This window comes from Colossoma macropomum, unplaced genomic scaffold (assembly GCF_904425465.1).
Source record: "Colossoma macropomum unplaced genomic scaffold, Colossoma_macropomum, whole genome shotgun sequence".
Lineage (NCBI taxonomy): Eukaryota > Metazoa > Chordata > Actinopteri > Characiformes > Serrasalmidae > Colossoma > Colossoma macropomum.
Genome location: NW_023494789.1, coordinates 49,778,862 through 49,803,838, shown reverse-complemented (window position 1 = coordinate 49,803,838; position 24,977 = coordinate 49,778,862). Strand labels below are relative to the sequence as shown.

Genomic DNA, 24,977 nt, shown 5'->3' with positions numbered 1-24,977 from the left:
GAAGCGAGAAGTCAGGAACCAAACCTGTGTTCTTGTAACTGGATTCTCCTAAACTACATTTCGCTGCTGTCAGAACAAAACCTCGTATCTCCAAAATGGTAACTTTACAGGAGAAGGAAAAAACATACTTTACTTTTAATGTAAGTCAATGGAACCAGATGTTTTCCAAGTCATTTTACGAATGAAATTTACAAATAACATAAAGGACAGCATGCATTTTTAAATTATGTCAAAAACTGAAAAATCAAAAAATTGAGATACGAGGTTTTCTTCCGACAGCAGCGATGTGCTAAAAACACAAACCTCTGACATTTTAGTTTATTTGCATTTATTCTACTATTATATTTTGTTCTTAATGGCAGAAAAACGTAAATATGTGAGAAAACCAGGTTCAAACAATTTTCTTGTCTGCCTAAGACTTTCCTTGAGCAGGAAAGATACAGAGATTACAAGACATTGCAAAAAAGCAGCAAACAGAAAAAGAGTAAGTAGCTTTAGTATGTAGATGATGATCGCTTGAAAGTTTGTTTGCAGACCTAGAATGACAGTAAAAGCGGTCCACTGTCTGGCGCTGGCGACAAAAGCTCCGCCCTCCACTGCGAGGTAACGCGTACTGACCGTCTGAGACCTCAAGCGGTTAAACAACGACACTCTTGAACCTGATGAAATGCACACTGAAAACACACACAGAAACACACAGCAGCAGAGTTAAACACACACAGAGGCAAACAGCAGCCGCTGACAGCCTGGCCCACACCAGCCTGCTCCCCTCTCACTCACAAATTCATCGCATTGTGTCCCTTTTCTGCTAGAAGGTGAGGAATTCAACGTCACTCCACTGTCCCCCAGAGGTCTGAGCGCTCCTTTCTTTTCCTGAGAGCCTCTCAGAGGGCAGGACAGCCAATGTCAACAAAACATGCTCCAACAGTATGTGTTTTAGGACCAAATGGTCAAAGGTCAAATGCTTGACCTCTCTGGGTCAGTTGGGTCTGACCAACTTTTTTTCTTTTTGAACAATTAGCAGAACTAACCCACTATTGGTTTGGAGCAGTAAGTGAGGGTTGAGGGTGACATTTGACCCAGAAAAACGCAGAAAGAAACAGCTGCTGAAGGAATATTACTTTCTGACCGTTCTCTATAATTTTTGGGTTCATTACTCTGGCAAAATTGGCTTTGGCTACAAACGCTTTCCAAATAGACATACAATCATAAACTGCAGCAGTATGAGGCTAATGATGCTCATACTTTGGATTAAATTGGGTAAAGTAGATTAAACATGAACTCTGTGGTCTTTTTAACTACCTTCTCTCGCAACCAGTATATCGCTGCTGTCGGAACAAAACCTCATATCTCCAAAATGGTAACTTTACAGGAGAGGGAAAAAACATACTTTACTTTTAATGTAAGTCAATGGAACCAGAATATTTTCCAAGTAATTTTGAGCTGTTTCTTTGGGCCCGTTCATCATGAAATTTACAAACAATGTAAAGATAAACAGGCATTTTCAAATCATGTCAAAAACTGAAAAACGACAAAAATGGAGATACAAGGTTTTGTTCCGACAGCGATAGTGATGTACAATTATAAATGAGGATGAACTCGTCTTCTTTGAGCTTTGGTGTTGGTAAAGAATCTTAGACAGCAAAATGGATGCTTGACCAAATCAAGCCTTACTCAAAGCCCAGATAACCAAATTAAAGCTCTTGTTTTGGATGTTTTATGGAAAGAATCTATTCATTGGAAAAGACCATTATAATTGGAACAGCTGAAGGTAAAAGAGGAAGAGCACGTCCAGCTACAAGATGGACTGAGACAATCAGAGGATTCATGAACCAGCCATTCAGAAGCCTGAAAACCCAAACATAAGACAAGATATTCTGGAAAAACTATCCATGGTCACCTGCAGTCAAAATTTACTTGACTGCATTCATAATAATAAAAATAATAATGCATTTTGTCAAAATGCATTTTTATTTCTTTCATAAAGTTGGCATTAAATCATTATATAGCACTAATATTCTCATTGCCCATGCTCATTGTCCATTTTATCAGCTCCACTTACTATATAGGTGCACTTTGTAGTTCTACAGTTACAGACTGTAGTCCATCTGTTTCTCTGCATACTTTGTTAGCCCCCTTTTAGCCTATTCTTCAGTGGTCAGGACCCCCATGGACCCTCACAGGGCAGGTACTATTTGGGTGGTGGATCATTCTCAGCACTGCAGCAACACTGACGTGGTGGTGGTGTGTTAGTGTGTGTTGTGCTGGTATGAGTGGATGAGTGTAGATACTATAATGTAGTTGTGATCATTACTACTTCATTTTCCACACATTCACGCTGACTTACGGTCTGCGTTCTTCATGGACTGTCTCTTCTGAGATGGTTTGGAGATGACTTTAATGAGTCCACTCTGGAAAGAGCCGATCTCCTGCCCTCCACTGTGGAACAGGCGAAGCAGCAAACGGAAGTGCTTGCGCTTGTCCGTGTCTGAGATGTACAGAGTCTTAGCACAGGCGAACATCTGAGATCACGACAAAGATAGAAAAGAAAGTATTAACAAAGCTCAACAAGACAACTACACAAAATAACAAAATAATAATTAATTCTTATTAATTCACTGAGAGACATGAGTGCATTACATGCATAGTGAGTGGCAGATGTTGAAAAACTACCTTTGATCAGAGTCGTTCAGAGTGGTTTGGTGTGAAACGCTCTGTTCTAGAGAAACTTACAGAGTCAGAACTGTTCACAGTGGTGGTGATAGGAACCAGACGTCCACCTCTAAAAGCTCCCTCACAGAAAGTTACTACATGAAATGGTTATGAATTCACTGCCTGATGTCTGAGACACTTTATGGTAGTTTTGAGAAGATTATGGCCTAAAACATATTTTCATGGTGAAGTGGCATTCTGAGGCAAAATAGTCTCCAAAGATTAGAAAAGAAAAAACATATTTTTTTGCAATATTTTTTCCATCATCAACGTTCCTTATAAATGCCAGAAGACTTGTGTAGGTTCTCTGGTGGTTCTGGATAGTAAATAAAATGTCTATATTTGTGTTGTAGTCATGGCGACCCCTGGTTCCTATCACCACCACTGTAAAGACATCTGAACCATTTCACACCAAACCTCTCTGAATCACTCTGATCACATCTCACACACTGAATTATGCTGAAATGTAGAGAAATGGTGGAATTCCCCCTTTAAATGATTGGTCTTATAAAACTGGGTACCATGAGGAGCTAAAGATTAGAAAGCAATATGACCTGAGTTTCAGGCCGAGGAGTTGGGAAAGCTAAAATGGGACACAGCTAGAGATGAGTTAGGCTGTGATAGAACCAGAGAAACTGAAGGCTTTGCTGAATCTTTACAGCAGGCGGCGTCGAGAAGTCAGTCAAAATCTACCCACTAAAGAGCAACATTAGATTTCAGAGGCTTCCATGGGGAGCGCTAGCGCTGAAACTGATCAAGATAAGCATCTTGAAGAGAAGCAGTGAGCCAGAAAAAGAGGCCAATCTTGTCAGATGGAACCGAGATAAGTAAATAGGCGAGCACTGAGAGTTACTGCCACGGGGAGAGTGCAGCTGGGCATCTTTCAGCAAGGCTCCAAAAAGTGGAACGTTCTTGGCTGATAATCCTTCAACCTGAGCATGAATTTCAGTTACAGGAGAGGCAAAAAGCACCAACGCAAACCAGGGCCGAAAAACTGCATTACAGTCCTGGTCAGATGTACGTACAGTGCAGGCGCGATAACGTGGCCGCAATATGAGCTCACGATGCATCTGAATTAAATGTCCAGTGTATTAAAGCTGCAGCTCATCACTCAAACTGCAAGTAGCATGATATGGGCCCTTTAAAAAATCAGTGCAAAAGCGGCCATCGCAAGTTGTTCAAACTTTAGTAGACCGAGTGGAATATGTAATCCACCGCACGTGTAACATCTCCACCCATTTTGTGTGATCCTTCCAGGTACACATGGCCCATAAACTGTCTGTTTAGGCTTGTGTGCCAGTTTTGTACGTAATGCAGGCAGAATGTGTACAAAAGTTTCTTTTTTTGTGATCAGCTTTTTATTGCATTTTTCATCATGTCTAACAACAAGGGTCAGGAGAGGTAAGGGGGAGGGGAAGGCAGGACGGTGTCATACATTTTAGGAATACACACAAATCAAAAATAAAGCAAAGACAATATATAAACAACTACACAACTAAACAGCACATAATTTAATTGAAATTAAAGTTCTTGAATTGAGTCATATAAAGTCTCCCAGTTTCTTATTGTTGACTGTTTTGCCTTGTTAATCTTTGCTGTAAGAGATTCCATCCGAACTATATTTTGAAAACTAGATATCCAGAATTTCGAAAGTTGTGGGGCAGTCCAAAGTTGCAAGGCAGTTTCCTTGATAGCTCTAAAACTTGCCATCACCATACTTTGCTGAATCAAAGAAAACTGAAAAGCTGAGTCATCATTTAAAAGACACAAATGTGGTGACGGTGGATCACTGAGGTCAGGTACTTTGGATAATATATCTACTGTAGAGGTTCATATATCTGCTGCTTTAGTACATTCCCAGAACATATGCATTAATGCACCAGGTGCAGAGTTACAAATAGGCAGGTATAACTAGAAATAAGTTTCATTTGATTTCTCCTGTAAGGTGTTGCATATGCTCTGTGAATTATTTTGTAATGAATAAACTGATGTGCCAAATTTTTAGAAGCGTGACTTAAATTAGCCCATATAGTGTTCCAATCCAAGGAAGGACCAGTACTGGCAAGCTTTCGTTCCCACAGTTGTTCGACTGCCAACTGCTTTATATGATGGTCTACCAACGATTTGTAAATAAACGATAATCTGCCCCGTAGATTGTCCAGACATCCTATCCAGTCTAGCAAGAGGTGAGAGCTGAGAGTGCTGCCCCAGGGAACTCATAGGCTCGAAGTGCAGAATGAAGTTGTAAATAAACAAAGTATGAAGAAGCTGGTGGAGTTTTCTATCATCAGCAGAGTTTTAGGATTAGACAAATCCAACCAGTAAGATCTCTTAAATGGTGACCTTACACTTATTTTCACTTGCATGAAGGGGATCTTTCTGTCTAGCATTCAGAAATCTGAAGGGTCTTCCAAATGGGAGGCCTCTTTGTAGCTAAACCCTGAAAATGTGGAGACTGCACTCTTAAAAAAGGGGGATCTTCAAGGGTTCTTTAGTAAAAACAATGGCTCCTTTTTGAACCATGAACACTCAAAGAAACTTTTCTTGCTTAAAGGGTTCTTTGCATGGTGAAATGGTTCTAATTACAACCATTTTGAAAGTGGTCTTCAAACTGATGCATTTCTGCACCCCATTGATTGGCAGTGGAAGCTCGTACAATTGCATGCAAAAGTTTTGGCGCCCCTGGTCACTTCCTGGTGTCACATGAACATCTGAAAAATTTTAGTGTCCAACCACCTCCACTCAGCCTGCAGCTGATTTATTTAATTCCAGTTAACTTTTCACAGGACTTTAGTATGTTTTAGTTATCATTTTACATCTGACATTATTTTTATTTATTTATTCTTCAACTTTTACTTTTTAGTTACTGCTTAGTTATTTTATATTTTCTTTTATTTATTTTATTTCCAATGTTTTGTTTTATCCCTTTGTGATTTTTATGTTATTTTTATTATGTTATCAGTTTACTCTCTAATTGTTTTTTTTACTCTTAAATTACATTATGATTATTATTACTTTTTTTATTATGTTTAACATTTTATATGTTTTTTTTTTACAATCTATTTTTTTTTCTTTTTCATTACTCCCATTTTTTCAGTCCCTGCTTTCTGTATGGGCTTAGCTACATTGTAAACGAGAGTTTAAATAAAGGTTGATTGATTGAAATGAAAAAATGTTAAAGTGAAAAAGTTGTAGCACATTTTTCAACATGCTACACAAACAAAAAAAAAGAAATAAATTGTGCATTAAAATTTGCAGAAAATTGGCCATATTTGAATCTGTTCCCTGTAGAGGGCGTGCTAACTTCTTTTCACTCACACAGAAAAACAATAAAACATGTCATTCTATTTAGGGCTGTTCAAACTTTTGCAAACACATGTATGCTTGGAGCACAAGGCACTAGTTTAAACTAGTTTAAGACTGAGTGAAGGTGAAATGAAGCTAATCTTCCCATAGGCAAGGCCTCCTAAAAGTAGTTGAGGTGACCTCAGAAAAATCTGTCTTTTACAACCTTCTGGCTGTCTTGTCAAGTGTCGTCGTATTTCACACGAACAGCTGTGGTGAGATAAAATTCTGGTGACAAACGAGCTTATTGAGAAGTAAGAGAAAAGTCCTTTGAACTATCTGCTCAAAGCTTCGTTACAGCTGGCAGTACCAATAGCTGGATCTCCAGCTGGATCTTTAAACAGTGCAGCCATGTTAGATCACCGTCACAGGGTCTCTCTGCTTTGATGTTGGGTGCGGTTGTACTGTCTCACCCTCTTGTCTGTTTGTTCCTCAAAGCTCAGCTTGAAGCTGTCTGCCTGTGGCCCAGGGGAGCTGTCCAGACCCATATACCCACACAGTCGACAGCTAGACTCACCCAGACCTGACGCTGGTCAACAGTGAGAGAGACAGTCAAAGTATTTAGTCATAGGAAAGCCGGATCAATTAATCCCTTAAACCCCAGGCTGAAAATTCAGTTATTAATCTTAACAGCTATTGTTCAGCAACTATTATGAATTAATCAATACCTAGTATGAATTATTCAGTATCTATTATGAATTATTCAATATCTACTATGATTTTTTAGCATCTACTATGAATTATTCAGTAACTATTATGAATTATTCAGTATCTACTATGATTTTTTAGCATCTGCTATGAATTATTCAGCATCTACTATGAATTATTCAGTAACTATTATTAATTATTCAGTATCTACTATGATTTTTTATCATCTACTGTGAATTATTCAACATCTGCTATGAATTATGCAGTAATTATTATGAATTATTCAGTATCTACTATGATTTTATAACATCTGCTAGGAATTATTCAGTAACTATTATGAATAATTTAGCATCTACTGTGAATTACTTAGCAACTACTTTAAATTTGTTCAGTATTCACTCTGTTAAGACTTTAACTGTTGTTTAATGTTGCTTATGTAGGCAACAGTATATTTATTGTTAGATATCATGGAAAGAGATGGAACAAGACACAAACCTTTAAGATGCTCTTGTCTGAGATTCCATCCCGTCCCACAGAGATACACACAGGGAGGAGGGCAGAAGAATCTACACACACATTCAAACAACAAAATGATATACAGGTAAATAAAATAACAAAATCTTGTCAGAAATTCTGTCCAGTCTGGAGATGTAGTGACCAATTAGGTCCTCTATGCTGCAGGTGGCAGCCATGGAGCAAAACAATTACTCAATTTACCATTTGCAAAATTCTGCCATGTCCCACCTCCTTAGTTACTGTCGCTATGTCCTTTAAACTTTTAGTTTAGGATGTCTGGTATCATACACAACACTTGTGCTTACAGACTAAAAATTCTTAAAAAAAACAAAAAAAACAAAAAAAAACTTAAAGGCACACAGAGGAGGATATTTAAAAATTTTATTATTTAAAACTAAACTTGCTTCAACTGGAGACATAAATGTTTGATAATTAATAATATGACTGTTGGCCAATTTAAATAAAAAAAAATGATTCTGGAAACCATATTTATATTAATCAAATCAGTGAAATTGCTTTGCAGATTTTCATATGTAATCAGCAAGTCAGCTAAGAAAGGTCTTTCAGTAAACTTTAATGAAACAGTACAAATGATGACACAACAAGTTCATTAATAATCTTTATGTACAATTGTACAATTATAGACGTGAACATTGTACAGTCCTCTTTGATCTGACTAATTTATCAAGATACCTATCAGCAGCTAAATTAAGTAAAGCTAAGTTAGCTAATTGATCTGTACTGTTAATCATCGTTGGACATAAAATACAGTTAGCAAATAAAGTTAGAAAGGTAAAGTCTATGATTGGCTGAGAGGTGTCAGTCACTATTTTGCAAATACCCACGTTCATGCTTAGAAGCACGACCTCATAACGAATGAAATTTGGTGGGTAATCCCTCCAGAAGATCACGAAAGTTTAATTCTATGCTTGGTTTAAAAGAACTATGATGATAGTTGAATTAAAAATAAATTCTTTTTACAAATGAACTCAAGTAAAAGTAAAATGTGTTTATTTTTAAAACGACTTGCCGTCGAATAAATAGGTTTATATTTTGCTGCTTTACATGATTATTTCATGATGGTCAGTCATTCTCAGTAATGACCTGAAAGTATATGGGACACATATGAACTCTCAATATGAACACTCGATATGAACGTAATGTTGCAAAGCATTTAGGGGGAATCCAGGAACCTCATATGTCTATTTGATTTTGATTCAGTGTCAATTATAAAACAATTATTGAATTGAATTTTGACTGCTTTTCCACTGCATGATACGGCTCGACTCGACTTGGCTCGCTTTTGGTACTGCTGCAGATATAGCGCCCCCTCAGTGTAGCTGGTTGTCATAGCAACACTGTACGAAACTGCCATGATATGAACAAGACAAATTGTGTTCAGAAGAGGTTGATATGTGTTTATAGCCTATATGTTTAACAATTCTCTCCAACCAATCAGTAGTCTGCACTGCTTTTACACCACCTTTTGTTATCGGCTCAGCTTGCTTAGAATCTCAAAGGAGGTGGTTCCAAAAATAGTACCAGGTACCAGATTTGCTAATGGGAAACCAAAAAAGAGAGTAGAGTTGTGCTGGTACCATGCAGTGGGAAAGTAGCTTAATAGGGTAATAGGTTTAAACTAAAATAATAATAAAAAAAATAAGAAGAAGAATAGGTTTTTTTTAGTGCATCACACATGCTATACAGTATTGCTTATTGAGTTTTCCATCAAAATTGTTAGGTACTAATAAAATTTAAAAATACACTGGAGTTGGTTCACTGTTAGTTCTAGCCTAAATGTGGACATTGTAAAATCAGGCATTTAGATATGACTTACAGTCAGTCCTTCAGCAAAATCTTAAACTTATAGTGTAACTGAAGCAGAGGTGGTTGTTAAAAACATGTTCTGATGTCAGGTCATGTTTACTCTGATTTCAGGCCTTTTATTTCATACAGACTTACACTTACTTTATAGTTTATTTTACTGCAGAGAAAACGCAGAGCTAATATAAAAATCTAAGGTTTTGTGAATTGATTCAGAATTTATCAACAGAGAACAGTGATGCAGCATTGCTAGAAGGTTAAACTGAAGAATCTCTCACCGTTTCTCATTGCCGTAGGACTTCTGAGCCACTTTGGCGTGAAGGATGAGCACTGACTGGTCAGGTCTGAACTGCAGGTACTGTTTTACCGAGTCTCTGGTTACCCTTGACGAGGAGAAACTTTCTTCCACCCTGTAAATATACAAAACATTTTTTTATTACTTAGGTCTGATTCAGCAAGAAAAACTCTGAACTAGAAGAACTTCTTAATTTTTCCTTAATTTGTACTACACAGATCTTCACTTACTGCATTAGTGTATTGCTATTAATTTATAAGACATATCTAATCAATCGAGCCTTTTAATGCCCAGCATGTATCTTTCAGCATTGAATATACTGTAAGTTTAAGGCCAGAATCACACCAAACCACTCTGAACGACTTTATTTACATCTTTTAGCAAGTTATTTAAAAATCAGTGCTATTTCTCCTTTTAAAATCCTTTCCCAGATAAAACTCTGACTGTAATTTCTTACCTTGTAGTCCTCCTAAACTCTGCGTGCCATTAATCATCCTGCTAATAAAGCATGTGTGATTCAGTAATGGATGTGAGTAAGAGTCGTTAAATATACAGAACTGAATGTTGGGCATGCTTTCCACAGTGACGTGGGAGCTGCTGTTAGGAAAGTGTGTGAAAGTTGTGACTCAATATAAATTTAAAGAGAGATGGTTTTGGCACTGGTGACTTCAGCTGTGTCACAGACATAAACTGAGGAATACTGATAATTGTCTTTCCTTAATACGGTCAGCTACCAAGGCCTCATACAGCACCACTCAAAAGTGTGGAATTTGTGTTAACTTACAAATGAACATTGGGACACTGTGTGAAATGCCAGTACTAATAGAAAGCAGTGATTAGTAATCTGTTTAAACTATATTAAACACAATAGGCTTATTTAATGTTACCTTTTTTTACCTTCATTGAGTGGGTTTACATGCACTTAATAATCCAGCAACAGCAGAAAATCAGACTTTGTCAGAAGTCAGATCAACATGTTTACATGTACTTGAGTAATCAGATAATGGGGAAGCTCCAGGTTTACATGAGTCAGGCAGAAATCTGATTTCTGCTTTGCAACCAGCCAATAAACTCACAGCTAAAAATGTGACGTAATCATAATATAAAACTCAAACTTCATGCTGCGACTTTTTGTTTTTTTAATTGCGCCACTTTATCTGAAAAATTGAACATACATCATCAAGAAGATAAGAAACAATCTAAATTCTTCATTTTGTCAAGCAAGTATTTGGTTACAGTGTCACTCTAAAAGTGTTTTGCTTTCTTATTGCGGCGACACTGCTCGCTTATTTCCAGTACCACAGTCTGTTTTCGCACATGCACAGACTGAGAAATCCAAAAGAAATCAGAGTAAGAGTTCACATGCACTGAGAAATCTGATTACTGAGCTAAAATCCAGCCTCTTTATTTCTTAATCAGATTTCTAGACCTTTCTAGACCGGAGTGTGCTGTTTACATGACCATTTGAATAATCTGATAACTGCAGAAATCCGATTATGACTGGATTATTGAGTAAACACACTCTGTTTATTGTAAATATGTTCTCATTCCAAATATGATGCCTGCAACATGTTCCAAGAAACTTGGGACAGGAGCATGTTTACCACTGTGTCACATCACCTTTCCTGTTAACAGCACTTAATAAATGTTTGAGGACTAAAGACATAAATTGTTTGTTTTGAAGGCATAATTTTTACCATTTTTCAGTTACACATGTTTTCAGCTGTGCAACCATACTAGGCCTTCGTTATCTTGCACTTCATAATGCAACATATGTTTTTCATAGAAGACAGACAGATCAGTCTAGAACCTGCACTCTATGACTGTGCAGCCCGTGCTGTTGTAGCACATTGAAATGTGGCTTGATGTTGTCATGTTGAATTAAGCATGGACGTCCCTGAAAAAGACAGGCAGCATATGTTTCTCCAAAATTTGACAATATCAGCATCAATGCTGCTTTAACAAATGTGCACGTTACCCACTAATAGCCTCCATACCATGACAGATGCTGGATTTTTTACTTTACACTGGTAACAATCTGGATGGTTCTTTCCTTCTTTGGCCTGGAGAACACAGCATCCATTATTTCCATAAACAATCTGAAAGGTAGACTCATCAGACCACAATACACATTTCCACTGCGTATCAGTCTATTTCAGATGATCTCGAGCCCAGAGAAGTCGGAGGCGTTTCTAGATGTTGTTGATATATGACTTCCACTGCATATAGAACAATCTTAACCTGCATTTATGGATTTGGTGATGAACAGTGTTTACTTTGACAAAGTATTCCTGAGCCCATGTGATGATATTATCGCAGAAAAATGCTAGTTTTTAAGGGCATTCAGTGGCGGTTTTCCCCAGATTCCCTAAATCTTTTGACAATATTATGCACAGTAAAAGGTGAAATATCTAAATTCTTGCAAACACTCATTGAGGAACATTGGGTCTCATTCTCCAACCATTCTTATGAAGAAATTTCTTTTTTAAAACCCACTTATGCAGTTTTTATGAAAATTCTGATGTTTACCAATGTTTTCTTATTTGGGATTTGTTCTCAGGTAAGAACAGAATCTACGCACTCAAGAGCACAAAGGTGAGAACAGTTCTGCGCTTTAAGAACACGTCACGAATCTGACGTAGACTTTTTCTTAGGACCTTTCTCAAGAACGCATTTAAGAGAAGATCTTGGTAAATGAGGCCCAATGTTCTTAAAAAGTTGGACTTGTTGCTGATATATTTTTTGGCAAAGTGGCGAGCCTCGACCCATCGCTACTCATAAAGGACCCTTCCTGGATGCTTTTTTATACCCAAGCATGATTACATCAATTCTTTTAAGATATTTTCTGAACATTTAACAGCATTCACTCCTGTTCTAGATTTTTTGGAATGTGTTACAGACTTTGATTCCAGAATAAGCACATATTTCCAAAAAACAAAGAGGCTGATAAGTTAAAACATTCAATATCTTGTCTATGTATTGTTTTGTTTAAATACGGTCAAAGTTGATTTACAAATCACTGCTTTCTGTTTTTGTTTGTATTTCACATACCATCCCAACTTGGAATTGGGTTTGTTTGCTCTATGGTGATCCTGTGAGGATCCTGACCATTGATGAATGGAGTAAAGGTGGTGTTTATAAATTATACAGAGAAAAGATGTATATTGCTGCTGTCGTCGGTTTTTCAGTTTTTGACATAATTTGAAAATACCTGTTACCCTTTACATTGTATGTGAATTTCATGATGAATGGACCAAAGGAAACGGCCCAAAACGACTTGGAAAAAATTCTGGTTCCATTGACTTACATTAAAAGTAAAGTAGGTTTTTTTCTTCTCCTGTAAAGTTACCATTTCAGAGATACGAGGTTTTCTTCCGACAACAGCGATATACTTTTTGTCAGGTCCACTTAGCACATAAGTGCCTTTTAAGTAGCACTGTGCGAAAGTCTTAGACACCTAAGCACATTCTTTAAAGCCATTTATCTGTGCATTAAGTGTGTGCTTTGCTTGTAAAATCATCATATATCATTAGAATAAATGCAAATAAATATAAATACAGTAAAAAGCAAGAAGAATTTTCCTATTGTGAAAAATTTTGTGAACCAGTTTAATGAACAAAGTTTGGTTCCAGATTTCTCCAGATGTTTTCAGCCATCATATAGATTTGTTAAATTCCATCATCAGCACTCGATTTAACAGAATGCGATATAAATTAGCCAAATCAGGTATTTTACGAATACTTGGCTTTCATGAGGAGAGGCCAGGAAACGGTTAAACACACAACTTGGCATACATAAAATCACTATTTATTGTATTCATATAATTTGTACTTATTTTAATATTAGTGTTTTTCTGAGTAAATAAATGCTTACTGCCCAAATAAACTGAAAATATATATGGATAAGGTGTTTTTTCCTATAGTGATCATTGCTGTTGGAACAAAACATTGTATGTCCAAAATGGAGAAAAGAAAAACGTTCTTAACTTTGAATGGAAGTCAACTGAACTCAGTTTCTTTAAAGTAAGTTTGGAGCACTGCTATCAGTCCAGTCATCATAAAATATTAGCACACCGTAAAAAAGCAGCTGGCATTTTCAAATTCTGTAAAAAAGTTCTTACAAAATGTGTGACATTTATTCTAAGCGTCTGTTCGGTGACTAAACTAGTGTACTGTACAGAACAATAGTGTACAGATTAAGATGAGGGTGAAATTCGGTGGTGGGGGGGGTCTGTCAAGAATCTCCATTCCACTCCATTCTCTGCCTAATCTGTTAAACTGAAAAAGGCCGTCCAAGCCCATAACAGAAAGACCTGCATTCCTTTGGCCAGAGCCAGCCAAGTGAGTGATGCTGCATTTTGTAAATAGAGACTCTCATTCCTTCCTTTCCTTTAAAGTTAACCGGCAACCACAAGGCAGGGTGGTTTTCACTCACAGGCCCCTGCAAAAATGCATTTTCAAGGAAACCTTTCAGCGCTGGAGAGACTGATCCATTACCCCAGGATGGACGGACGGAGCAGAATAAGACATTTATTGTGAACGTGTCCTTATTGTTTGGGTTTTATGGTGCGGTATTGAAAGTACAACAGTGACAGTTAGATTACAGGTTATAAAGTCTATGGAAATATATCTGTCTTTTCTGTTGACTTGGCTGGCGCACAAGTCTTATGGTTAATGTCGCTGAGGTAATGTCAGTGATGCGGGAAATCATTAGAATAATTGCACGGCTCTTCCAGCACTAACAAAAGCAACTGTTGTTTTCTTATTTCTCTCGTTTCAAGACACAAAATGTCCCGACCTGGTACAAACGGCAGCCTACTGAGGTTCTATTCAGTGTACCACCAGGTCTCAGCAGTGGAATGTGGTTTGTAATTGTCTGCGGGGAGAGAGAGAGAGAGGGAGAGAGAGAGAGAGAGAGAGAGAGAGAGAGAGAGAGAGAGAGAGGGAGAGAGAGAGAGCTTGCTTTGTCTTTAAGGGTCTCAATAAATCACTACCTAATGAACTGTTTCCTGATTTCCTGCCTCAGTACGTTTGTATTTCATCTGTATTTGGATCTGGCATAAAATCTATTATAAATATTTATAAATGACTTTTTCTCTCCCTAAAAAAAATATCTACTGTTTCTCCATTTTAAATGGATTGTAATTAACTTGTATTAGTGTTTAGTTGAGAATCTGGTATTAACGCTCATAATATCTCCTTCATTACTCACAACACAGTCAGGGGTCAAAAATCCCAACTCGTTCTCTTTCTGTCTCCAGACAGACAGACAGATGGACAGAGAGCCATACAGTCAGACAGATAGACAGAGAGACAGACAGGCAGTTAGACAGATAGATAGATAGATAGATAGATAGATAGATAGAGACGGACGGACAGACGGACAGATAGATAGAGAGAGAGACAGACAGACAGACAGACAGACAGACAGACAGATAGATAGATAGATAGATAGATAGATAGACAGAGACATATAGATAGATGAACAGACAGACAGATAGATAGATAGACCGGGAGACAGACAGACAGACAGACAGACAGATAGATAGATAGATAGATAGATAGATAGATAGATAGATAGATAGACAGACATACAGATGTATGGATGGGTGGATGAACAGACAGACAGATAGACAGATAGATAGATAGACAGACAGACAGACAGACAGGAAAATGTATGGATGGACAGACAGACAGCCAGACAGACAGACAGATAGACAGATAGATAGATAGATAGATAGATAGATAGATAGATAGATAGATAGACAGGAAAATGTATGGACGGATGGACAGACAGACAGACAGACAGACAGACAGACAGATAGATAGATAGATAGATAGATAGATAGATAGATAGATATTCCTCTGCGTGCACTACTGCACGCAAGTCCCGCGATAAACGAGGCTCACACGAGAATAACTTTTCTATCTTCTTCGCGCGCTTTTAAAAAAAGTGTCTCGTGCTGTTCCAGTTTCAGAGGGGGCGGGTCTTCGTTCCGGCACGCTCCGCTTTAATACCACACTAATGTCCTGCCACTCACTCCGTCTCTGATAGGCACGAGCGCTTCGCTGAAAACGGCCGGTTTTGATAAGTCCATTAACGAAGCTGTGATTGTGGTGCTGCTCGGAGAGGACTGGACTCTACCTTGGACCTCGAGACCCTCCGGACAGTGCGTGTGAGTGAAGGTTACCTGAGCCACCCCGGCTGCTGCTGCAGGTCGCTGAGGTGAGTGAGCGCTGATTCAGGTGCGTGCAGGCGCGCGGGGTCCCCACACTGCAGCCCTGAGGAAACCGGCAGAGCTGATCAAACACTGACCAACGGCTTTCAGTAAAGAGATACAGGTCTGCTTAGAGGGGTTTAATGGGGTTTAAGGAACCAATGAAAGCTGATAAAAGCTTTTATTTTTATTTACCTTTGCTCAACATTTAGTCTGACTGACTCTACCTGAGTAAACATGGTTATTATTGGTGCTTTTTTATTATGACATTGGTAAACAGTTCCTTACTGCTCTTTTTTCTCACTGACGAAGCATTTCCTGTGGCCAAGAGACTCTAAGGGCTGTAAATTGTCTATTCTAAGATCTTTTTAACGTTTTTTTGGTTTTGCAGTTGGTTTTGATCATTTTTTTTCTTGCTAATTTTACTTAAAAATTGAACGTAACTGAGAGAATCTGAGTCAGCCGGGTTGAAATACAGCGAGTGGTCAGATTTATTGATACGTGTTTGCTTGGTCAATGCAATCTTGTGGAATAAAACTTATTTACCCTCTTTGTTATCCGTCCCCCTCATCCTGCATCGTGTGCATCATATACTCTTTGTTAAAGAGAAATTCCACTGATTTTTCCAAAATATCCTCATGAATCAGTGGTGGAGCTGTAAGTCATACAGAGTGGTTTGGTGTGAAATGCTTCAGTATAGAGACTCAAATTTCTTCACAGTGGTGGTGATAGGAACCAGGGGTCCTGATGTCTGCAATGCAAGTATAGCCGTTTTATTTACTATCCAAAACTACCAGTGAAGCTCCACGTGTTTTTTTAGTTTTATGTAACTTTGATGATGGTAAAATAATGTTTAATCTGAAAAAATAAGTGTTCTTTGGGGGCTATTTTGCCTTAGAACACCCTTTCATGTATCCCTCCACCTTGAATGGATTAAAATAAATGAATTAAAATACGTTTCAGACCAAAACTTTATCCCAAAATTACTGTAAAATAGTAAAACAATGTCTCAGACATCAGGCCATGTTGTAACTTTCTGTGAGGAAGCTTTTAGAGGTGGACGTCTGGTTCCTATCACCACCACTGTGAACAATTCTGACTCGGTTAGTTTCTCTAGAACAGAGCGTTTCACACCAAACCACTCTGCACAAATCTGTATACATCTTAACGGCTTAATTCTTGAAAAAATGTGCAAAAAATGGTGGGATTCCTCTTTAACTGCCTAGCTTTCTTGTTGGCTGTGGGTAGTACAGTAACTTAAACCTATTAACTTGTGCTGCTTTTACTACTTTTATTGGTCATTACAAGTTGAATGTAGGATTAATGCATACAAATCTAGCCAATTAGCCTTAAATCAGATCATTTTTGAGTGATTTACTTGAATTAATTGAATAAATATTACTCAATTAAGTATCTTAGAAGCTAATTATCGGTTGGGTTGTAAAACTTATCAATATATTTACTTAAATTTAACATTTCGTTTACAGCCTGCACAGCTTAAATAAAGTTAGGCTCAACAAGTAACTCATTTAAGCTTCATTTGTCCTGCATGTTCTTGATCAACTGATTTGAGGCTACTTTAACACAGCTCTAATTATCTTCCATATGAGGAATAATCTGTTGTGATGGCTGTTACACCTCGAAAGACCCTCTAAAAAGTCTGTAATCCATTGTCCTGCTCTTTGAGAAATGAGGGCGTCTGACAATCCCTATTAAGCTTTAATAAAGTTCAACATCTTTTTTCTAACCTGCATAATTGCCAGAAATACCTGTAGTTGAAGATCCTGAGATCTGTGACTGAGAGTAGCAGCACGCGCTTACAATGGGAGTTTGAACAGCTGACCAATCATAAAAACCCTGAGGGATCACCGTCTCTTCAGTTCCTTGTTCTTCCTACATACATGTGATTATACGGTCCTCCAAGGGGTCCACTAATGGTGTTAGGTTGCAGAGGCTGGTCCCAGATCAGCTTTAAGACCAGCTAACCGTATTAGGCGTGCAGTGGCTGCCTGGAGACAAAGCCGCAGTGAGACTGCTAACAGTAGCAAAGCTCCACATCTGCTTCCAATCCCTCTCTAACAAGAAGCTGCTGTTTCTTAACCTGAGTCCGCTGTGGAGCTGTCAGTCAAGCCTCAATAGAAACATAGCGCTCTGTTTCTCTACAGCGAGGCCCCGATACTCTTTCCATCTTCCCCTCATTTTTTTGCTTCCGTCGTTGCCCCGAGTCAAGCTGAGCACAGTGTTTACACTGCGATGGTTTACCCCACGGATGGTTTAGGCCTTGAATGCTTATAGAAGCTTCAGCAGTTTATCACGTGTCCTCAAAGGCATATGTGAAGAAATGCGCCTTGTTTTCTCCTGGTTTATGGCCTTCGGCAGTGTTTTTAGTTAAAATCATTCTTTTCTAACTCGTTCATATTGACCTTTTTTTGCCCCAGAACAGTTATAAACTCGTTCTGCTTCAAGCAAGTTTTCACAATTTTGTTGACTTTAATTCTGTAAGGGTCCTTAATTCTGTAGCAGTCCGATTTATCAGTAGGCCTGTCTCAAATATTACATAACGGTCTAACTGCAGTTATTTGAACTGATCGCAAGTTATTAACTCTCCACTGTTTACAGTTCAATAAACAGAATGTGATTTGGCCGATTGGGTTAAAAGAAAGCAGTAAACACATTTATTGAGACACAACAAAACGTAAAAACAACACTTCTGACTTCTGACTTGGTTCCCTTTAGAGGGCGACGATGAGTAACATTTGTTTATTTGATGTTTGTTAATGACGCCTTTAGAGGGCGGAGCTGAGCGGCGTTCGTTTATTTGATGTTTGTTAATGACGTCTTTAGAGGGCGGCGCTGAGCGACGTTTGTTTATTTGATGTTTGTTAATGACGCCTTTAGAGGGCGGAGCTGAGCGGCGTTCGTTTATTTGATGTTTGTTAATGACGCCTTTAGAGGGCGGCGCTGAGCGGCGTTTGTTTATTTGATGTTTGTTAATGACGCCTTTAGAGGGCGGAACTGAGCGGCGTTTGTTTATTTGATGTTTGTTAATGACGCCTTTAGAGGGCGGCGCTGAGCGACCTTTGTTTATTTGATATTTGTTATTGACGCCTTTAGAGGACAGCAGTAAGTAAAGATTGTTTATTTGAGCTGTGTTTGTTGTCAGCTCAGATGATACTCGCGAATATGAGCAGACATTTTACAGGCCTGTGAAAACATGAAATCAGCGTTTCGTTGAAGTGTTGGTTTGTATAATTTCTCCATCTTTAATGAAATTAAATGAAACGAATACCCCTATGGTGATTTCAGTATTCAAACTACATGAGTACCGATGCACATCTGCCCCCACTAATATAAATCTGACACCATTGTGCATCCCTGGTATTCTGGACTGATATGCCTGAAGTGGTCTGTTCTGACTCTTTAAAGGTTAAGGATTAGACTGGACTGTACTAACTGGACTGGAGTTCTCATTTCCCCAGATATCACAGACTTATGCCCAGTCCCATTTCACCCCTCGCCCCTACCACTTAGCCCTTAGCCCTCTGTTTTGCGTGTTCATGTCTAGGGTTAGGGTCGCCCAATTTTAGTTGAGATAGAGGGGTAGGTTAGGGCTAGATCGTCCTCCAAACAGAGGTTTTTCAGAGGCACTCCAAACAGAGTGTTATGAAAAAAAAGAAAAAACGGCAAGATGGCTGCGTAAGCGACCAAAGAAACCCACAAATGTGAATATTTTCTCTGTTAAAGGTTAAAATTTCTTTTAAAACTTTAGACAGATTTTAATAATGTAGGAAGCCACAGTTCCTGCAGTTTGAAAACTGCACTCTTTTCATACTGTGGTTTTGATCTAAAAAGATGAATAGTTTTCATAGATCCTGCTGTCACTCACCAGTTTCCCTCTCTGCTTTCCTTTGGTCCTGCATGTCTGTCAGTGGTTTGGCTCTGCCTGTATCTTCATCTGCTCTTTTGCCTCGCTTCATAGCCCACTGCACGCTCTCCCTCAGCTCAGTCCACCTGTTTCTGCTCCTCTAAACTGCCTACAGCGAGCAGACTGTGCGGTCGCCACACTTCTGCTGCAAATGTGTTCATCACCTGCTGCTTTGGCATTGCTATTAAACTCCTGGTAGTGCGTGTTAGCCCTCGTGTCCGTTTGTTTTTTGAGATAGTGACCTGTACTCAGGTGTGCGGTTCTCATGCCCTCCCTTTGCTTTGCAAACAATAGCTGATACAAGTCAATAGACGGACTGAGCTGCATATAGTAGTGAATAATGAAAGCTTTTCACTTTGAGTTTCGTGCTACATGCAACTGTTTATTTTATATGATGCTTTAGTTTTTGTACATGTACATTTTGAAATATAGAACATGTAATTTTGAAATATAGAACGTCTTTGGCCTTATTCTGAAAAAAAAGAAGGAAATGATGCATATAATAAGTGCATACTGTATATTTAAATCTTTAGATTAAGAAATTGCTGGGTAATAAAGAAGTGTTCCATAGATTTTGCAATGTGACTGCATAAATAAATTGATCAAATGTAAACAAAGTCATTCAGAGTGGTTTGATATGAAATACTTTGCTCAGAATTGTTCACAGTGGTGGTGATAGGAACCAGACGTCCACCTCTAAAAGCTCCCTCACAGAAAGTTATTGCACAAAATGGTTATGAATATGTTGCCTACTGTCTGAGACATTGTTTTGCAAAAGTTGAGACAAGCTTTTCACCTAAAATATTTTATTTTTCAATATACATTCATGGTGGAGGGATACATGCAGGGTGCTGTGAGGCAAGAAAACTTATTATTTTAGATTTTCCACTATTTTCCCATCATCAACATTCCATATAAACTCAGAAGACTCGTGTAGGTTCACTGGTGGTTCTGGATAGTAAATAAAATGGCTATATTTGTGTTGTAGTCATGGTGACCCCTGGTTCCTATCATCACCACTGTAAAGAAATCTTTACAATGAGTCTCTACAATTAACCATTTCACACCAAATCACTCTGAATGACTTTCTTTATATCTCAAGAACTGAAACATGCAGAAATTCAGTGGAATTCCCTTTTTAAGACATGATACTAGCAACCATCCCCTGAAGGAAGTGGCTGCTTCCTTAGAGAGGCGTACAGTAGCTGTTTTGAAGCTCTGTGAGAGGAATTACAGTGAAATGGAAGTTACATTACCGCTCCTTTCCCAAAGGAGCTGGAGAGTCTGGGGCCTTCACTCTCAGCGAGTAAGAGAACATGTGCTGTTTAGTTCTTTACCTGGACGTTCTGTGTGCAGAGTTCTCGCCTAGAACACGTGGGCAGTTGTTTTTGCATGGATAAGCTGTTTTAACAATAAACATTCTTAGCATGACACTGATTTACAGCTATAACTAGTACAGCTCAGAATGTGTTATTTTAGGTCTGTCACAGATTCATCTAGAGGTGGGCGATACAGCAAAAAACATTACGATACTTTAAGACATCTTCTTGATACACAATGTACATCGTTTTTATTAGTATAACTACTGTGATATTAGCCTTGGAGCTCCAGTGCAAAAGTAAAGAAGCCAAACTCAGTCACCAAACACGTCTTGGCTGATTGGCTATGTTTGGAGGAAGGGGGAAATTATGTAAATTAGATTTTTTTATGAACTATTCCTTTAGGTCAGCAGTGTCTGTCCAGTAAAAATATAATTAATATCCAATGCCCTGTTCACGTATCCCTCCGACTCCGACTCACCCGAGGACTCCATTTCCCAGAACCCCCTGGGAGATCACGAGACTGTAGAACCTTTGCCATCCACCAGTCACTGTTCTCAATCCCCTGAATACTGATCTGTTTCACCTGCTCTGTTTGTCATGTGACTAGTCTTAGTTTAGTTTATAAGCTCGAGCTTTAGACTAGACACTTCACGAGATATTGCTTCTCCTACAGTGTGTCCCAATTCAGGGGCTGGACCCTTCCAAGGATGTGGTCTACGAAGGCGAGTCCTTCAAAGGCTGCTTAGACCTGTAAAGGCTGAACTGAAATGAGACGGTCTGCTCTACGGCAGATTTCTGTTTGTGCCACAGCACCGCTGTTCGTGCCCTCACCGTTGCACCACGAAACACCGCTCCTGTCAAAGTCTTTGAAGATGGAGCCGGAAACTTTGATTTTAGTTTTTTATTTTTTCATTTGTAAAAGCTAGAGATGAGTTTTTTTTTTTTTTAAATACATTTGTATTATTAGCCATTTGCCTCAATTTAAACCCAATACTTATATTTAAAAGTGTCTCTTCAGCCACTGTTCGCTTCTCTGTTGATGCCGCCATGTTCTCGAATCCTCAACGGCACGCAATGAACCTCGGGATAGATTGGCTGGCGAAGGATCCACCTGTTGGATCCTTCATTGCTATGGAAAAGAAGGACACATTTCTCTGCCGCATATGAAGCAGCGTTTGAGATGGGACGGCCTAGTCATGCCGCTGTGACACAATCGGCCTTCAAATGCAGCCTCCGAAGGACGCAGCCCCTGAATTGGGACACACTGATAGTAGAGCTACTGAGTGTTTCCTTTTTGGCTTTTCCCTTGTTTGGGTCTTGGTTGCCTGATCACTTCTTTGTTACGTTCACCTGTTTACCAACTACAAGTATGTAAAACCCTTTACAAGTAAAGCCTCATTTCCTGTTTTTTTTTTACCACAAATGTCTGGCTGGTTCTGTCGCATTACACCCCTGGAGAAAAGCTAGAACAGCATTAAGTCAGACTATTAGAAAATAAACCATTTTCTTTCAAATTCAACTTGACTGTGAATCTCTCTTTTGTGCAATACTAAGCCTTTGACTTTCCTGTGTCTTATGTGGACGGTCCGCATCATGCTGAAGGTCAGCCTTTGCATATTCAGAATGGTTTTTAAAGCGAATTTATGATGAATTTGCTTCACACTCATTCAAAGAGCTCATGTTACGATTCTCTCTCATAGTTTTTATTTGTATTTGCAACTAATTTTTATGATGCCTATGAGATTCCTCTAAAAGGTAATGCCAAAACGATTAGAGTGTAGAATAGATTACTGTTGATATTTATGATGGATTCATGAGGGATTTATAATACTCAATATAAAATGCTTTAAAAATAAAATACTTTATAATCTCTTAGTAGGCGTATTATAAATCCCAGTGAAATTATCATTTTTTGAAGTCCATAATGATAAAGAAAATAATAAAAACTGCTCACAGAAAATAAATTATAATAAACAGTGCTAGTTGAATAAAACAGAAATCAGCAGCTACTGTACTTTGCAGTACAGTTTTTTTTTAAAAAGTGTTCTTTAGTAAAGAAAATGTTTCTATAAAGAACCATGAAGACTTAAAGAACACTTTGCAAGATTAAAGAGGGTTCTGCCATTGTTACCATGTCAAACTTGCTACAAAAAAAGAACCCTTTTTGGTGCTATATAGAACCATGCAAAGAACCCTTTAGTCATGCAAAGGGTTCTTTGAGTGTTTATGGTTCTATATAGAACCTTTTTCTTTACTAAAGACCCCTTGAAGAACCATCTTTTTTAAGTGTGTACTGAACAGTGCAGGGAAACTGGGAGAGAAATTACTACAAGACCTGGCAGAGAAATGATAAGACCTGGAATAATGTGAGTGAACTGGTGCGTGTGGTCCTGAACGCTGGGCCACGCTGTCGAGGACACACTCGAGACAGTGGGTACATTATGATAAGCGCTGATCTTGGATGTTTGCCTGTTCCTTCCTAATCTCTACCAAAAAAAGAAAAAAAAAAGACAGCTAGAGGGCAAACTTTTCACCAATATCCAAGGGCAACTTCCACCAACACCTTCATATCTGTACCAGGGTTACTGGTATACATAGATAACATTAATATCAAGTCTGGGAATCAGGCTCATATGAGCAGAAATGCTAGGCGCATAAAGAAACTCACGCTGTACATGTGATGTTATCAGCTGTGTAGTTCTTCCTTTGAGGTTATTAGGGTGACAGAGTAGTTTTAGCACCACAAACTACTTTTAGATCATCATCTTAAAAGGTCACTTTTTACATTTGTGTAGTTTTATGCACCCAAAACAGTCATATTTCATTTTTACATTGCCATTTTCCAACTTCTCTTTATTCCCCTGTATCGCGCCTCATTGAAAATGCAGTCCAGGCTGAAACGCTTCTTATAACTTCAGTGTGAATGGGCGGGGCTAAACTGCAGTAGGCAGAGGAGGATGGGTTCCCCTTTTGAGTCTGGTTCCTCTCGAGGTTTCTTCCTCCTGTGAGGGAGTTTTTCCTTGCCACTGTCGCCAAGGCTTGCTCACTGGGGGCGTGGACCCGGTTTCTCTGTAAAGCTGCTTTGTGACAACATCTGTTATAAAAGGTGCTATATAAACAAATAAAGACTTGACTTGAATAGGCGGAAATTTGTAAATGCTTGGTTTTGTGTATCATCACAAAAATAACTAATTTAAATGTAGGCAATTTTTACAGGTTAGGTTACGTAAATGGACTGAGGAGTGAGTGGTACATTTTGAAGTTTCGAAAATGTTTACAAACTACATAAACTCTTATTTTGAACAATAATGATGTGGGCCATTTGAAACAGATGTATGTAAATAAGCTCTGCTCTGATTGGAAGACATATATTGTGCCTCATTCAAAATGCAATCCTTAGGCTGAAATATATATATATATATATATATATATATATATATATATATATATATGTAGACTTTGCAAAACCAACATATTCAAAACTTTTCAGGAGAAGGAAAAAAACATACTTTACTTTTAATGTAAGTGAATGGAAACAGACATCTTTCCAAGTCATTTTGGGACCTTTGTTTGTCCATCCATCACAAAATTAACATATTATCTAAAGGCCAACGGGCATTTTCAAATTTTGTCAAAAACTAAAAAACGACAAAAATGGAGATACAAGGTTTTGTTCCGACAGCAGCATATATTGCCCATGTGGACTGTGGAGTGTATTTTATTTTAAAGAAAAAAAAACAATAAAATTTAGTTTTTTTATGCTATGGGACCTTGAAGTGAAGTGTATCAATTGATAATAGCTCATTTTAAAGCTTAGTAGTATTTAAAAAAGAAATATTGGATTGGATAGTCAAGGTGTCGATATCTATATAAGTAATATCTATATAAGTAATATTTACTATTACTTTTAAATATTTAATATCAAGTGCAAATCAATCTGAATATGTGGTCTTATGTATAAAGTGTGTGCTTCAGTAGCTCTTAGCCCAGGGCTAGTTATCTTGACATAGAGCACACAGAGGGGCTCTTTGTATGAGCAAGACACAGGGGAGTGAGGTCTGCTGATTGGCTGGTTGCTGCTGAAACAGACACTGTGCAGAATTTCAATGGAAACCCGAAGGGACCACAAAGCAAACAGTGATCACCTCCCTGAACCAGGATCTGAGTTACATA

General features: G+C 38.3%; 2 protein-coding genes across 3 annotated transcripts in view; one reads left to right on the top strand and one right to left on the bottom strand.

Annotated features, from left to right (window-relative positions):
• The window catches only part of rbpjl (recombination signal binding protein for immunoglobulin kappa J region-like), a 31,133-nt gene extending 11,469 nt beyond the window's left edge, over positions 1-19,664 (bottom strand). For both annotated transcript variants that reach the window (XM_036571563.1, XM_036571562.1), the window contains exons 1-7: positions 19,444-19,664; positions 15,531-15,621; positions 9,324-9,455; positions 7,201-7,271; positions 6,471-6,586; positions 2,348-2,522; positions 537-674 (exon numbers count right to left, since the gene is read on the bottom strand). In XM_036571563.1, the coding sequence (XP_036427456.1) occupies positions 537-674; positions 2,348-2,522; positions 6,471-6,586; positions 7,201-7,271; positions 9,324-9,455; positions 15,531-15,621; positions 19,444-19,534 (814 nt within the window). In that variant the 5' untranslated portion in view covers positions 19,535-19,664. The remainder of the gene's footprint in view (positions 1-536; positions 675-2,347; positions 2,523-6,470; positions 6,587-7,200; positions 7,272-9,323; positions 9,456-15,530; positions 15,622-19,443) is intronic.
• The window catches only part of matn4 (matrilin 4), a 62,031-nt gene continuing 52,343 nt past the window's right edge, over positions 15,290-24,977 (top strand). The window contains 1 exon segment of the mRNA XM_036571561.1: positions 15,290-15,565. The gene's annotated coding sequence lies outside the window, so the exon portion shown is untranslated.